The sequence below is a fragment of the Protopterus annectens genome, chromosome 3.part1 (assembly GCF_019279795.1).
Source record: "Protopterus annectens isolate FY-2018-M chromosome 3.part1, PAN1.0, whole genome shotgun sequence".
NCBI lineage: Eukaryota > Metazoa > Chordata > Ceratodontiformes > Protopteridae > Protopterus > Protopterus annectens.
Genome location: NC_056732.1, coordinates 1076421835 through 1076439739, shown reverse-complemented (window position 1 = coordinate 1076439739; position 17905 = coordinate 1076421835). Strand labels below are relative to the sequence as shown.

The 17905-nt window shown below is 39.8% G+C and overlaps 1 protein-coding gene across 3 annotated transcripts in view; it reads left to right on the top strand.

The window, feature by feature from the left end:
* The window catches only part of GDAP1 (ganglioside induced differentiation associated protein 1), a 178860-nt gene extending 166022 nt beyond the window's left edge, over nucleotides 1-12838 (top strand). For all 3 annotated transcript variants that reach the window (XM_044067210.1, XM_044067212.1, XM_044067211.1), the window contains one exon: nucleotides 12051-12838. In XM_044067210.1, coding sequence (XP_043923145.1) covers nucleotides 12051-12403 — 353 coding nt within the window. In that variant the 3' untranslated portion in view covers nucleotides 12404-12838. The remainder of the gene's footprint in view (nucleotides 1-12050) is intronic.
* Nucleotides 12839-17905: the final 5067 nt, after the last annotated feature.

Here is a 17905-nt window from a genome sequence, read left to right as displayed (position 1 = left end):
GCTCATTAATGAGTCAGAGTTTAATCCTGTGTGCTAACTACCAAAGAGAGTAACAGTTTCTGACTAAACACAGAAATCGTTTACAGTCTGATCTTTTGGCAAACACTGTCTCACAGTAATATGCAACGACTGCATAATGGATGCTGAAACTCAGATGGTTCTGATTATCCTTCCAAATCAAGTAGACTATATGACCTGACAAATGTCAATCACTTTGCAGTTGCTGGAGGCTGTAAGGAAGGTACTGCAAAAATATATTACTAAAATACAACATATTTCAACTATAACACTGCTACAGTTCTCATCATGTTTTCGTCGACATGCACTTCATCAGAAAAGCTAAACAGTGCTCAGTGTGCTAAATTTATAATTCAGATGTTATTTGAATCTACCAATGGTGTCTCCTAACTAATTAAAATGTTAATACATTCAATTAACATCCTTGTTGTTGAAATTACAGATTTCTTAACAAAATCAAAGAAACAATATCACCATCTAGTGGTGAAACAAAAACTTTACAGGCAGGAATACATAGTAAAAATGTATATAAATATTGTATGCTCTAAAAAAACATTTTAATTAATACATAAAAAATACATAAAAAATGTATCTGTGTGCAAAATGTTTGAAAAACATCTAAAAATGTTTGTATAAAAATATTAAAATGTGTATAAAAAATATATAAATATATATATATATATATATATATATATATATACAACTGATATATGGGTGAGTAGTTCTAACTTGGCTGATCTCAACTTTAATACAGGTTTTAGAGAGATCATTTCATTTAAACCTGTGTGACTGCTATCCTCAAGCATTAATTGCCAAAATAACTCTCTGTATTCTAAAGAGGCCTCCCAAGGACCACCCCTGGGATCGGGGGGGTAATACCTCTATGACGAAGAATAGGAATTTTGCAGATTTACATGTTAAAGTATGTTTAAACAAAGCATTGTTAGTGTTTCCTTCCTTACGTCATATAGGTGCTCGTACACCCTTTGTCACAGCCTTCTCTCGGTTTTCCCTATATAAAAGGAATCACATGCCTCATAGGTCACCATGTATACCAAACCACAAGTGTTGCAATTTGCAAATCCTTTAGTGGTGATAATTTTGCCTCTAGTTTACTAGTGAACAGCTCTGTAAAATAAACTAAATGATAACTGAACAACTCTGGAAACAACTGAATGACTGAACTACTGACTCAGAACTGTGTTTTATAGCATATTTTGTTTTAAGTAACAGGAAGCTGCTACAAGAATTCTACTCTCTCATATCAGACTTTGAAAAATAAATGGCTGTTGGGAAGATTCTGTTCTCCCAACTCTGGCACACAGTGACATCACATCTAGGTCACCTGACTCTGGCATGACATACATTCAGAATTCTCTTTAAAAAAAATGTACATTTGGTCAGCCAGAAGAACAGTGTTTGACATTCAAACATCTTGCATAAATTAGAATGATAATCAAAAGACATAAACTTATTTACAAAATTATAGCTAGTCATGCTGGCATATGTAACACAGGATAATTTACAATTATTTAAAATTAGTTACAGAACTTCAGCCAGTCATGCTAGCACAGAAAACAATATCTAATATCCTTACATTTCTCCCCCTTTGAAGACTCAGTCTAGATTTTCAATTGACCCTGGAAAATCATCTCTTGAGAAAAACGAGGCTGACTGAAAATGTATCAACCCATACCCCTTCTTGACAGTCCATCTGCATTAGCATTATTGATCCCACTATGGTGTTGCACCATCATGTCATATGCTTCTAACCCTATGCTCCACCACAGTAACTTGGTATCCACAGCTGCATAACATTCCTTCCTGGGTTGCAGTCTATGGCTGGGATTTGTCATGGGATGCTCTTCTCCCTTTGAGGAAACTTGGCTGAGTACAGCCCCCACCCCATAATTTGAAGCATCCACCTGCACAACAAATTCCTTGCTGTAATCTGGACTGGCTAACACAGGGGGTCCTCCCAAAGCTTCTTTAAGCTTTTAGAATGTCTGCTGACAGTCTGTGCTCCACACTACCTTATTAAGCTTGTTTTTAGGTCAGTAAGGGGTGCAGCTATTGTACTATTGTTGGACACAAATTTTCTATAGTACCCTGCTGTCCCTAGGACTGCTCTCACCTGCTTTATGGTAACAGGCACAGGCCACGTCTGAATAACCTCCACTTTGGCAGGTTCTAGTCTAATCTTACCACTCCCAACACTGTTTCTTAGGTAGGAGACCTCTGCCATACCCACCTGACACTTACTAGGCTTAATGGTCAAACCTGCCCTTTAAATCTACCTAAGACCTCGCTGACATCTTGAATGTAATCTTGCCAGGAATGACGGTAAATGGCAATATTGCCCAACTATGCAAGAACATAGTCTCCTGCTTCTACTAAGATATGATCTACTAACTTCTGGAAGGTTGCTGGGCCATTCTTCATTCCAAAGGGCATCCTTGTAAACCCACATAATCTAAAAGGTGTTACAAAAGCTGACCTCTCTCTAGCATAGGGAGTCAAGGGCATCTGCCAATATCCCTTGGTCAGATCAGTAGTGGTCAGATACTTAGCCCCACTCAGCTGTTCTAAAGCTTCATCTGTTCTAGGCATGGGGTATGCATCTGACTCTGTGTAACTGTTTAACTTTCTGTAGACTACATAAAATCTTACACTACCAGCTTTCTTCGGTACCAACACTACTGGGGAAGCCCAAGGACTACTGGACTCCTGGATTACCCCCACCTCCAATATTTCCTTTATCTCCTCCTTCAAAGTCCATTTGTCTGTCTCAGACACCTTATAAGGAGCTTGCTTAATAGGCCTTTGGGGTCGTGTATCCACATGGTGCTGCACTAAGTGGGTGCACCCAGGTTGCCCAGTGAACATGCCCCCAGACTCCTGTAACACTGTTTGTATTCCTTTTACCTGAATAGGAGATAGTCACTGAGATATTGCTACCTCTCCCACAGAAATGTCAGTCTGACCCTCACTGAGAAAATCAATCACCAGACCACCCTCAGACTCCTCTTGTCATCCACCGCAAATGCTCAGCACCAGTGCCTCCCTATCATGATATGGTTTCATCATGTTAACATAGTGCAACTTATGTCCCTGCCTCCTGGCTATTAAGTTTACAATGTAGTTAACATCAGTAATTCCCTTACCACTTCGAAGAGTCCCTCCTAAGCTGCCTGCAGCTTATTGTGTCTGACAGGAGTGAACACCATAATCTGTTGTCCTATATCTTACTCTTGGGCTTGAGTATTCCTGTCATACCAAACCTTTTGCTGCTGTTGTGCTACTGCCAGGTTCTCCTGGGCCAAACCCATGAGCTTCCTAAGCCTTGTCCTGAAGTTTAGGACATATGCCAAAACAGACTCCTTGTGGGATTCACACTCCCCCTCCCACTCATCATGAATCAAATGAAAAGGCCCCCTCACCCTATGCCCATACAGTAACTCAAAGGGTGAAAAACCTGTAGATTCCTGAGGTACCTTTCTATATGCAAATAATAAATGGGGCAAATATTTGTCCCAATCACTTTTAAACTGGTCTGCAAATGCCCTTGGATTAGTCTTTAATGTAGAGTGTAATCTCTCCACAAGACCATTAGTCTGGGGGATGGCAGGGGATGAATTTTAGATGCTTCACCCCACAGTACTTCCACAGATAATCCAGCAGGTCTGACATAAAGTTGGCAACTCGATCAGTCAGTCTCTCCCTTGGAAAACCTATCTTGCTGAAATTTTCTAACAAAGCATTTGCCACTTTCTCTGCCTCAGTGGAGGAAAGAGCCACTGCCTTAGGGTATCTGGTAGCATAATATACTGCTACCAGGATATACTTCTTCCATGTAGAACTTTGAGTACTCAAAAGCCCCACAATATCCATATCTGCACACTGAAATGGCTCTTCAATCACAGGCAAAGGCATCAATGGAGCCTCAACCTTGTCTCCTGCCTTGCCATCCTTTTGGCACTGCTTACAAGTCCTGCAGTACCTTGTTACATCCTTTCCAATACCAGGTCAATAAAAGTTCTGCATAATTCTTCTCTTAGTATGCTTTATGCCCATATGACCTGCAAAAGGAATCTCATGGGCTATGGCTAGAAGTCCCAGATGGTAGGCTCTGGGCACTACCGACTGCTGTATTATCTCACCCTCTAGTCTTCCCTCAGAGGTCCACTCTCTGTACAGTAAGCTTTTGTTCCACTTTACAGTCTCACTTTTTCCTTGAGCATCATGTGCTGCCTTAGCCACCTCTCTCAAGCCTCGGAAAGTAGGATCTGAAAGCTGAGCCTGTCTCAACTCTTTCTTTGTAACCTCTCCCAGCTCCCTTTACACACAAAGTCTAGTATCTTCTGACAGTGGTGCTTCACTGTCATCCTGGATACTGCCACTCACATCTGTCCTTGCAGTTGCCATGTCCATGGGAATACCAGTATCTATCAGCAGCTGTGGTTTACTTTCAGGCTCACTGCTACAAAGTAGCTCCCTCCCTGAAGTAACCACATCACCAGCCCCAGCTTCAGGCATAGGATCTGTCTGGGTCTCCCCCAGGCTACCAGACCTACATGCCTGTCTCCAAGCCTGTTTGTATGTAACTGCATGCACACAAAGTACTATACTATCAAAATAATTTCCTATTAAGACATCTACAGGGATATCCTCAAACACATCTACTTGCTTGTTCCCTTTTCCACTCTGTCAGTCAAGATGAACCCTAGCCAAAGGTATTTGTAATGGGGTCCCACCAAAAGCTCTTACCGGTGTGGACTGCCCAAGCAAGTACTGCTCCTCCTTAACAACTGCAGGCCTCACAATGGTTATATCAGAAACTGTGTCTCTATCAGCAGTGGCCTGTCTTCCATCCACTAAGATAGAATATACATTTTGGTGATTGTTTGGCACCTCTATTGTTGCCAGACAACTTATCACTGGCATTCTGTCATTTCCACTTGCTGGCTCCCTCATCTTTTGTTTCTTCCCTTGCTTCAATGGACATTTGTATGCTACATGGCCCCTCTGATTTTATTTTAAACATCTAATCCCTGATCCTGACAGTGTGCTTGAACTAGTGGCTTCCCCTGTTAATGGTGAACTCTGCTGGAGTGGTTTAGGCTGCCCCCGATGGGTTCCCTTATGTGCAGCACTGGGTATCCCTTTCTTTTGCAGGGGTGCCCTGCTTGCCAAGTTGAGCTCCCCTTTTCTCCCAATTCATTTGCAGACTTACACTCTCAGTCTGCCAACCAGATCCTCATGTCCTCAGGCAAAGTGCTGAGAGATTGTTCCCTCACCAAAAGGTCTGCCAGTCCTTCAGAAGTAGTGACTTGACACCCACTCACCCACCTGTGATAGTAAGTACTTAAATCAGCAGTGTAATTACATACATTTTCATCTACCTTGTCTCCATGTTCACAAATTTTTTTACTATACATTTCAGGGGTTAATTTGAAACAATCAAGTATCAAACAGTCTAGCAATTACATTAACAGCTCTACCATGGAGTAAGGGAGTCAGGAACAGTATCCAGAGCCCTTGGCCAGCATTATACTACTTACATACCCTCTCAAATATATAAATAAACCTATTAAACTCATCTTCCTTCCTGTACTGAGGAAAAGGTTTACTGACCTTTATGGCATCTGGGTTTCAGTCATTCCCTTCCCCATTACCTCCATGACCCTGTCAAAGGAGTTAGAAGCTCCTTTTCATGCTGTCTCCAACTCTCATTTTCTTCAGCTTTCATCTTGCTACTTTTGTCTCTCCTCAGTCTGCTGTTCATGCTGACACTGCTTCTCCCTCTTCTCAGCTTCCAAACATCACAGTCTCTCTCTTTGATCTCCAATTCAAGTTTGCTTAACTTCAAATGAATTTTTTTAAGTCCTCTGAGGAAAAGGTGAACTGTTTTGTCTCGGAAGGCTGCATATCCCTGACTGCAAACTGAATATCCTTCGAGCTGCTGGTCTGCTCTGCAGCTGCAACTAAGGCTGAGATAATTGCTTCCTTAGTCAGGTTGGCATGCATCAGTCCTTTGCCTTCACACACCTTGGACAACTGGTTCCTTGTCAGCTTGCTGTAATCCTTTGTTGATATCTTTGCCTGCTGTCCCTGACTAAGTTGACTAAAAATGAATAAAACTGTTGTGACAATGAAACTCTGTATGTTTACCTTGTGGTTGTCAAGAGTACACAACTCAATGACAACTACTCACAGACTACTAAAGCTCAATTAAAATTCCACCATTGCCACCAATATGTGACAAGCCTTCTTTACCCCGGGGCAGTAACTAAGGAGTCTCAGTCATCACCACAGTCTCTGTTAAGGGAGTGCCACTAAAAGGAGGGATAGAAATACACAATTTCCCCAAAAGTACACTGAGAACAGGTTCCAAACCTGGCACTGGACTATATGCTTCACTCCAGGTCCCCAAATGAGTCTCCACACTAACCACTGTACAGCACTGTGTCCCAGTTGTAGGTATCTGACACAATCACTCTCAAATGTCTCATATTCACACATACACACACTCTTGGTTAAGGCTGACACAGATTTACCTGCTGTGTTTCTTTGCCCAAATTACAACGTAATGGCTGCCACCAGTCAAATACCACAATATCATTCAAAAGGGGTTTTAAATTATATTGGCTAAAATAAATATTGAAACAAATGGTAGCATGTATCCTAAGCAGTAAGGCTTTTTGGAGGGGTCCTTGTGTTATCACAATAAGCATAAACACTCTCAAGTTATTAAAAATGTTCACCAAATAACCAGCCACAATGAGAGGTAGTTCATAGGTTCATAGGTAGGTACTAGGCTATCTGCCCAAAGGCATTTATAAGCCTAGCCAGAATGTGTTGCCTTTCGCCGCCCCCTTAGATTAGTTCCCTGTGCCTCTGTCCAGCAGAGCCACTGAAGTGATCACCGGGGTAAACTTTCTGTTTCCCATCCACTCGTCAAGGTTTCTCTTGAAGAGTGTTAGCGAGGAGCTCTGCCTAATGTAAATTGGAATCTTGTTCCAAAGCATGGGAAGTCTCTGGGACAGGAATCTATCCATCCAGCATATCCTATTTATTGTTGTGGTGAGGTTTAGATCCCTAGAGTGTGTAGCTCAAGGGAATATGGTTTTCTTTAGGTGGAGCATGTCCATCAATTCTGGGTTGGACATGGCCTTGTATGTCAGGCAGAGATCACCTCTGACTAGGCAGTATGCAACCGGGTACAGCTGGAGTTTCTTCAGTCGAGCTGCATAGGGCATCTGTTTGAGGCCAGTGATCCCCTTGGTGAGGTACTTCTGTGGTCTTTCCAGCTGTTGTAGGTGTCTTGTAAGGTACATCCCAAATGGGGTGTTGTACTCTATGATGGGTCTGATGAGTGATGAGTACAGGGGCACAATGACCTCTTTTGATCTGGATGCGAGCCCTTTTGTGATTAGGTGAGCCACATAGAAGGATTTTCTAACCACTTTGGCAATGTGATTATCAAAGGAGAGATTGCTATCTACTTGGGTCCCCAGATCCCTTATTACATCTTCCGTATTTAGGGGACTACCACCTATGTGGTAGTTTGTGGGTACTTTGTTTTTTCCAAAGGGGATGACTATGCACTTTTTGGTATTTAGCTTGAGGCCATGATTTTGACACCAGGTATCCATCTCAGTGAGACCCTTTTGGAGGATGTCTGTGTCAGCCAGAGAGTCAGTTATAGCCCCTAGTTTGCAGTCGTCTGCGAACTTGGTCAGCCATAGTCCTCCTGTGCTTGTCTGTACCTCTGAGAAGTATGTACCGAACAGGAAGGGTCCTAGGACTGAGCCCTGGGGAATGCCACTTGTAACCGGTTCAGAGTCGGACCTAGCTCCAGCAACTCTCTCCATGTGGGTTCTATCCATGAGCCATTTGGCAACCCATCTTGTGACGTAGGGGTTTATGTTCAGGCTGGAGAGCTTGTCTATAATACCAGAATGGGGAATAGTAACGAAGGCCTTTGCGAGGTCTAGGTAGGCTGTGTGTACCACCTTTCCCTTGTCTATAGCCTTGGTAACTGTCTAAAAGAAGTGCACCAGGTTTAGGTGGCATGATCTGCCCTTAACAAATCCAAACTGGGTAGGGTCCAGTGTATGGAGGTTCCCAATGTCTCTGTTAATGAATTCCATGATGATGTGCTCCATAGCCTTGCAGACCAAGCTAGTCAGGCTTATAGGGCGATAGTTGCCGGGGTCTGTTGTGGCTCCACCTTTGTGGAGTGGAATAACCATTGCTGTGTGCCACTCTATGGGTACGTAGCCTGTGGAGAGGCTGAGTTTGAACAGTATGTTTAGGTGAGGGGTTAGTTCATCTTTGAGCTTGTGTAGGACGCAGCTTAGGACACCGTCCAGTCCCAATGATGCTGTGTTTTTGGCTTTGGAGAGGGCTGTTTTAACCTGAGTGTCTGTGATTTCAGGGGCTCTACATTCTTCTGGTATGGTTATGGGCCCTTTTGGGGGTGAAAGGGGGGAGAAATTTGCACTGGAACCTGTCTGCCAGGATGTTGGCGATATCGGTCGGTTCAGTGTATTTTGTGCCATTTTGCACTAACTCCGAGCAGATCTGAGCATTGCCACTTAGATTCTTGACATAGCTAAAGAATGCCTTGTGTTATCTTTGGAGTCCTTGGCAATTTTTCTTTCGAAGCTAGCCTTGGATGATTTTATGAGGGATCGTAGTTTCTTGCTGATACTGATCAAGGATGTCTTCCCTTCTTTGGATTTTACTCTTTTCTGTACTAGTTTCCTCCTTCTGTTGTATAGCTTGTTTATGGCAGGAGTCCACCAGACTGGTTTCCTTTTCTTGGAGGAGTGAGTCTTGGTTTTGCTTGGGATAGCATGATCCATGCATTCTTGTAGGTGCCCATAGAATGCATTAGTAAAGGATTTTTCAGCTTGGACAGTGTTATCCTTTAGCATGGGAGCTTTGAAACTTTCCACCTCGGTCTTAAGTAACGTGAAGTTTGCTTTTGAAAAGTTTTTCATGGTGGTTTTCTTGACCGGGAGTGGGGGCGGAATGTGGATATCCAGAGTGATTTGTTTATGGTCAGATCTAACCAATGAAGGGTTGACCTCCGGTGTGGAACACCGGTCGCCCATGTTGGTGATGACCAGGTCCAATATGTTGTCACCTCTGGTGGGAGTGTTGACCAGCTGATCCAGGGCATTTGAGTTTATAAATTCTAGGAAATGTTGGGCAAGGGAGTTCTCCCAGTGAATGTTTGAGTAATTGAAATCACCCAATATTAGGGTGTTTGGTAGAACCTTTGTGTTTCCCAGTGTTTCCAGAAATGTGGAATGGGGGTCCTGGGACATGGTAGGTGATCTGTAGCAAGCTACAATTTGAATTGCAGTTTTGCCCGTTGTTAGTTGCACGTGTATGATCTCTGAAGCATCGTGCTGTGCCACTAACCTGGAGGTGTGGGTATACTTGATGAATATGGATACGCCCCCGCCTTTTGTATTACGGTCTGGGTTCTATGGCCGAAATGTATGGTATGAGTTGTAGCCTGGTAGTGCTGGGGTGTGCTCTGGAGCCTTAAACCAGGTTTCTGTTACTGCACATATATCGATTTTCTCCATACTGAGGAGTGCCTCGAGTGCATGCATTTTGAGGTTTAGACTTCTGGCATTGAATAGCATTACCCTCAGTTTTTTGTTGCTTGTGCTATTTATGATGGTGGGTTTGTCTTTTGAGCCTTGCCTAAAAAAGGCACTATGGGGGTGGCAAGAGCCTTGGCCAGTATTCAAAAGCCTAAGGGTGACAGGTGGACGCCATCTCTAGCGAAGCAGCATGGCTTGTCGAGCATGTCATCCCAGGTGGACAGACACTGGATCCCCTTTAAATGACACCAGAAACTTAGCCAATTGTTGAAATTGATAATTTTTTCTTTATACCATGGTATCATTCTTGGTGAGGGCAGGACGCTACTCAGGGTCAGGGTCATACCGGCCTGGGCTACATGATCAAAGAGCTCTTCCATGTCTCTTTTCATGTAGTCCAGGGAGGTACGGCTCAGGTCATTCAGTCCAACATGGACAATGACAGAGTCGTATTTGTATTTGTTCTGAAGTGACCTGAGTGCTTGTGTTATAAAGTATTTAATAATAAATAAAAGGATTTAAAACATGTAAATCCTGAAGAATTGATTCCAGTGAACAATAGAGTTTCACATACAGGAAATATGAAAACGGATTCATATTAGATGTTTGACAGCTTAGGATGTCGAATGCCTAATTATCGACACCTAAGCGTCGAAACTTTAAAATCGCGAACGGCCACATACGCAAATTCTTTCCTCGGGAAATTATTTGCTTGGCCGTTATCAGGGATTTGCCCTTCCCCAATGTAGAGCGATCTCAGAGTTGGTATATTTAATTATGGGGGGTGCAGCAAGGGGTGTGGGGGCACTACGTTTGGGTTCAGAAGTTTATTTTATTTTGTGACGGCCTAGGAAAGAAAGGCCATTTGTGATTTTTAGGTTTTGATGCTTAGGTGTTGATGTTTAGACATTCGACAACCTAAGCTTTTGATGAAGCAATATAGACACTATGAAAACAACACTGTAGGATAGACTTCACACTGATTTTAGAAAACCTCGAACTAACTAGCTGTAGTTCCCTAACTATTTGAAGATTAACTGTCCCTATCTAGTCTAAATAACTCAGCAAGGCAAGATTATACTCTTACTTTTGCAAGGCAATATGAGGAGTTAGGTCCACACTCCATCCTGTTGTTCATCATCTGCGACTGGAACAACTACTCTGGAAACAACTAGGTTACTGCTGCTGAACAGTTCTGGAAAATAAACTGAATGATAACTAAACAACTGTGGAAACAACTGAATAACTGAACTACTGACTCAGGACCTGCTTTTATAGGAGATTTTTTTTAAAGTAACAGGAAGGCACTATGAGAATTGTACTCTCTCATATCAGACTTTGAAAAGTAAACAAACAGCTGTTGGGAAGATTCTCTTCTCCTAGCTGTGGCACACAGTGACATCACATCTAGGTCAGATGACTCTGGCACAACATTCAGAATTCTCTTTAAAAAAAATTTACATTTGGCCAGCCAGAAGAACACCGTTTGACATTCAAACAACTTGCATAAATCAGAGTGATAATCAAGAGACATAAATTTATTTACAAAATTATAGCTAGTCATGCTGGCATATGTAACACAGAGTAATTTACATTATTTACAATTATTTACAAAACTTCAGCCAGTCATGCTAGCACAGATACCAATGTCTAATATACTTATATTTACTTCAACTTGTAAGAAATGCAAAGCTACGAGCACTTCAAGCTAGGCTCAGTCTTGAGACATAACAGGGCTTTGTTGCCCATTGGTACTGAGGCTGCTGCCTTTCCACTACTGTGTGTTAGTATTTCAGCTATGGTGATTCAGCCATTATGTTTTGAACACTCCTAAACAGTCTTCCCTAAATAATGGTAGTGCTTATGCTTAAGAAATATTTGCAGTAATACTAAATTTTTAGTCATCTCTCATAGCAGTTGGTGCTGCTACCTTCCCCATTTACATTTAGATTTAGCTTTTATTGTTAAGAATTTACTTACAGTCTGATGGCTATCTTGTGTAGTAATATATTTCATTGTTTAGAATGTATTTACAGCCTTCTTGCTATCTTATGTAATAGATTTGTAGTACACAGTGCTTCCGTTAGTTACTGCACTACCTGAAGTAATGCGTTTCCCACTTGAATGAAGGTGGTACATCTTAACACTGTGTCTCTGCAGATAAGAGCCAACGTTTGCCTGAAGAACAGCATCACGTGTAGTGTCAGCTCCACATAGGAAAACATTTACCTGGAAATCTGGCAAGATAATAACTGGTATCATTAACTAGAAACCCAGTTGTTAAGAATATTGTTAAAGCAATCTTTCCACAAAATACCTGCTGTCATGGTGGTTATCTTACAAAACTATACTTTCTCTGAGCACTGATTTGGCATGTTAACCTTCTTACATTTCTGTTTTTTACAGAAGAAGGAAACCAACCTTGGCTGTGCGGACAGTTTTTCAGCATTGCAGATGTGTCACTTGCAGTTACTTTGCATCGTCTGAAGTTTATTGGGCTGGCAAGAAGATACTGGGGAAATGGGAAACGACCAAATATTGAGATGTACTATGAACGTGTTCTTAAAAGAAAAACTTTTAGAAAAGTTTTAGGAAGCGTTAACAACATCCTCATTTCTGCTGTTCTGCCAACTGCATTTCGTGTGGCTAAAAAGAGGGCACCATCTTTTCTTGGTGTTTCATTTTTAGTCAGTGTACTAGGTGGAATAGGATATTTTGCTTTTGTATATCTTCGGAAGAGACTTATATCTGTTGGATAGTTAAAATCTTTGTGATATTATGTTAGTTGCTTTTGTCATAGCAACTGAAAAATTAATAATGCTGTCACAAAAATCACATATTTCATTTTACTGTATATTGCACATTTTACATGCCACTTTTTAATTTAAAAACAGAATAATCTTATTTCCTGTTTAAAATTATGCCATATATTGAAAATATACAGTGTATTGAAGAGAGTACTTTAAAAATAGTCATAAAAGTTTGAGTATATAAATCCATGAAGTGTTATATTTTATGAATTATTTCGTATGAGTAATATTTTGCTGATGTTGACATGTCGTGAGCTGAATGCAGTATCTGTATAATGTGATATCGTGGTATCACTATAAGTTCTTTCCACAGTTCTATGTAAATGATACATATGGGAAATGTAATGTTCCATTTAGCCTTTCTTTATAGCAAGCTTACCATTCTATGGGTGTCCTGTGCATTTTTTTCATGATGTTTTGTTTCTATTTATTTCATTTATTTGTTAACTGGATAATGCCTCAAGGTGCAAGTGCCTGTTTACTGACATTACTTGTGAGAACTATGTGTGTATATACAGACATACACATATATACACTTCTGGGTCAGACCTGTTTTCAGAGGGGACCCAGGGTTAATGCCCCATGAAGAATAAGAAAAAATATATATAAATATATCAAATGCAAGACATTCATAATATCAAGAAACACACATTTCTAATTAACATATCATGACTTAAGCACTGAAAATAAGCATAATATGAAGATGTATATGTCTTAATCATAAAAAGTAACATTGTATTTATTACATTGTATGTAACTGTCAGATCAAGAATTGGATGAATCTTTATACCAGCCTTGCCCTTGTGGTTTGGTTATGGTTGAAAAGGGACCACAGAACCAGCCCATTTCCCATGAAAATAAGTAATAAACAGGATACATAAAATATGTGTCTAAGGTACAATGGTAATAATATAGACATCAATGGTAGTTGCAATAAAAACAGGAGCCATGCTTATTTCGGGTCTATGTTTACTCATCAATGGTTCTTTCCTCGAATCTCCCACGAGTGAACACTAGACCTCAAATATTCATTAACTGAACACTCCCATCAGCAAAAGTGTGAGATGGGGAAAGTAACCAGCTGGTCAACATTTCCCCATCTCACACACTACAGTATTTCAAACCCACCCAGATAGAGGGATGTTCCCCCCACACTCCCTTAAGTATATATACCAACTCTGAGGTCACAATACATTGGGGAAAAGGGTAAATAACTACTTGCCCTTTTCCTCACTGTAGTGCGACGTTGGAGTTGGTATATATATAGTTAGGGGGTGTGGGGGGTGCAACCTCCCACTTGGATGAGTTTGAAATACTGTGGTGTGCGAGACAGGGAAATGTTGGCTAACTAGTTACTTTCCCCGTCTCACACTTTTGTTGAAGGGAACATTCGATTAAAGAACGTTCAATCTGTTATTTTTGCTCATCACAGTTTTGAGGAAAGAACCTGCGATGAGTAAACATAAACCCATGGATTTCTATACAATGTTCTTCCTAGATCCTCAGAAAGCAATTATATTAAGTATGGAAGCAAGAAAGTCAACCTGAGTTTAGCTTTCAAACATACTTTTATTCAAACCAAAAAATAGAAAAAATAAAATGTTTAGCGCTTTCACAACTACACTAATTGCTTCATCAGACACAGCAGTTTAACATAATAAAGCTTATATAGAAGATGCAATAAAGTCAGCTGAAAATCCAATAGTCACATGTTCCAATGCTTATAAATGTGTAACATTAAATATATGTAAATGTAAATATGCATAGAAACATAAATATGCATTAATATACTAATAAATGGTTAAAACATTACTATAAATATATATAAAAACTTATGAGAAAGGTAGTCCATAAACTTATGGAAGACTGAGAGTGAAGCAGAGAGGTACAATCGTAATAAGGGTTTCCAAAATCCAATAAATCTCCAAAATCACTTGAAGTGCTCAACGAAATAAAGTATAAATTTTATTCAGACAAGCGCTTTCTTTCATATATAAAAACTTAGTTGAAATATTTAAAGAAATATAATAATATAATAATTCTAGTGCTTCAATGGTCTGGCTTTTAAAAAAGGTTTTAAGGAACTATTTCCATTCAAGCCAGGATATTTCTCAGCATTCAACTTAAGAATCCATTTTTGTTCTATGCTTTCTGTAGTATTTTCTAAGTCACCTCCCCGTATATTTGAGAGGACATATTGAATAACAAAAAACATAAAAGTATGAGACAAATCAGTTTTTCTAACATGATTTGCCAGTGCACTTGTCTCTTTACAATTATTTATGTCTCTAACATGCTCAAGGATCCTGTCTTTCAGGACCCTGTTCATTTTTCCTACATAATATGCAAAACATATTTGACAGAAACAAAAATACACAACATTAGTAGTCCTACAATCAGCATAGCTGTAACTGGTTATAGTAAATTTATGTAGAGGATGAATAAATGTCTTGTTGCTATAAATATATTTACATGCAGTACAACATCTGCATGGAAAAGTACCAACACGTGTAGAAAAATCAAATCTATTAGGTTCTGTTCTATAACATAAATGTTGTTTTAAAGACTTGTTATTCCTGAAAGAAAATAACGGAGTTCCACTGATTATATTAGTCAACTCTGGTACTTCTTGAAGTAAATGCCAATTTCTCTTTATAATCTTCGTATATTCATTAGCATTGATAGAAAATTGAAAAACTGCTCGAAAATGGTTAGTGTCTGAAGTATGAGTATTTCTGTCGTCTCTATCTGTCATAGTTGTAAAATAAGGTCTGCATCAGCTATTTCTTAATTTCCAAGCTTCAGTGATAGTCCTGTCTATCTCTCCTGTCACATAGCCCCTATCTAAAAACTCTAACTTCAAATTTTCAAGGGCTGCTTTAGCATCATTGTCCTAATTATATAGGTGCAGAGCTCTAAATACCTGTCCTTTCAGTGTATTTCTAGGAATATGCTTAGGATGCATACTTGTTTTGTGTAATAATGCATTCTTCCTAGTAGGTTTTTGGTAAATGCTACTAATAATTTCATTACAATCAGATTTTCTGACTTTAACATCAAGAAAGTCAATTTCTAAGTCTGAGCTATTAAAAGTAAATCTTAAAAACTCAGTAGTACTATGCAAATAATCTATGAAATTCTTAAGTTCATTGTCATTTCCATTCCATAACATAAAAACATCATCAACAAAACGGACATACCACAACACTTGTGCAAAAAAGGGGTTACTATCAGTAAATATAGAAAGTTGTTCCCAGCACACCAATGCCAAGTTGGCGTAGCTATTTGCACATGCAGTGCCCATAGCTACACCAACCTTTTGCAAATAAAATTCATTTTCAAATACACAGACATTATTTTCTAAAATAATTTCCAAAAGACTACATATTAATTGAATTTTCTTATTGTCACAACATCTATTCACTGTTAAAAATTCTCTAACTTTGTCTATTCCCCATAAATTAGGTATACAAGTAAACAACGATTCTATGTCCATGGTAACAAAAATGAAGTTATCTGCCTGTCCCAGAGTCATTATTCTATTATGTAGACATTTATTTTATTTTACGTATCTGTTTTATGCACCTTGTTTTTACCCTGAGTCGTTCGTATTCTTTTTGTTTGAGTTTAGCTTTTATCAGGTTTTATGTTTGGCTTAGACCATCGTGTCTTGCACATTCATCTGGCAATCATGGTCATGCTAAGGCAGTTACGTATAAGCAGTTTAACCATTTTGCACATAGAAGTCTGTTAGGGCAGTATGGGAAATGTATAGTTGTTGTACATTGTAAGAACATGTATTAAGCTAGGTTTAGGTTTTCTTTTGGCACTACTGGTCAGCTTTGGCTTGACTCCAGATGAAAAAGTAACTCTAGATTTGCTCACCATTAAGTGTGTAACTGTCCTATGCACATGCGCACGTGTGTGTGTGTGTGTGTGTGTGTGTGTGTGTGTGCGCGTGTGCGTGTGTGCGTGTGTGCGTGTGTGCGTCTGTGCGTGTGTATACATGTAGCTAGATCTATATCTATGTAGATATAAGTTGAGTAATGAAAATGTTGCATTCGTTTAGGAGCCATGGAAAAAAATGCAAGGGGAAGACTTATGATGTTGGAAGATGTTGGATGTTTCCCCGGTCTCTCATATGTATATCAAGGTTATTTAAAGGCTTTTTTGTAATTAGATAAGATTGTTTGAAACAAATTATATATATAAAGTTACAGATATATATGAATGTATAAATGTATAAATGTAGAAACACACCAAGAATCACCAGCACTCATGGATGAGGAAGATGGCCCAAGGATAGACCAGTTTCTCCTGTAGCTTAGGTTCATAGTACTTACTAGGGTATTAATCTATGAGGATCTTAAGAAGTTTAGCCTTACATTCTGGTGGTATACATGAGCTCTTTTAGTGTATACAAATAACCCAGATATGGTCAGAACAATAATATGTTACAGCATTTATACTTTGCCTTTATCCTTGAGGGAAAAGGGTGCTAAAGTATGTGTGAGGGAGATTTCTTGTTACCCATCCATTCTTCCAAATGACATTTGAATAGTGTAAGAGAAATACTTAGCTTTATGTGGAATGGTAGATGGTTCCATAGAACCATACCTCTCCCTCTTCATATCCTATTTATGTTGCAGAATAGACTGAAATGCCTTGAAAGAGTGTTTATGTCACCACTGGACTTGTGAATGTGCAATAGGACAGAGAGGTTAGGGTCTGTTGAGGTCCTCTGTGCAAGGCAGAGGTTGTCTCTCAGTTGCCTGTGTGATACATAGAAGAGGGACAAGGCTTTCAGATGGTCTATATAGTTCTAGTGATTTAGCCCTTGATTTTCTTAGTGAGGAGGCATTGTACTTATTCAAGTTGTGACAAGTGTTTAGACTAGTACATCCCAAAAGGGGTATTATACTCAATGATTGGCCTAATCAGTGCCAGGTACAGTGGAATGATTGCATCCTTGGATCCTATAACTTAAGATATAAGCCATGTGATGAGAAAGGGCTTCCTTTCAATAGTGGGGGCACAATAATCAGGGCAGGTCATTATTGACAGGTTCCAAGATCAGGACCACAGGATCAGTTTTCAGGGGGTGTGTTATCAATGTGATAGTTACAAGGTGGGTCATGCTAGCTGAAGCATATGATTATACATTTCTTGCCATTTAGTTTTAGTTCAAGGTTTTGACACCAGCTATTTGTTTAGAACAAGCCCTCTTAGAGAATCATGGTGTCCTCTGGAAAGTTTATGATGGCACCAAGATTGTGGTCATCTGCAAAATTGGTCAGCCACAAACCTATAACATGGCTGTGACCTACTAGAACTAAATGCCAAACAAGAGAGGCCAAGGTCCAAACCCTGGCATTCACTACTAGTGACAGGTCTTTTGGAGGAAGTAGAGCCACTACTTTTAATTTCTGAGTTCTATTTATGATTTGGTTT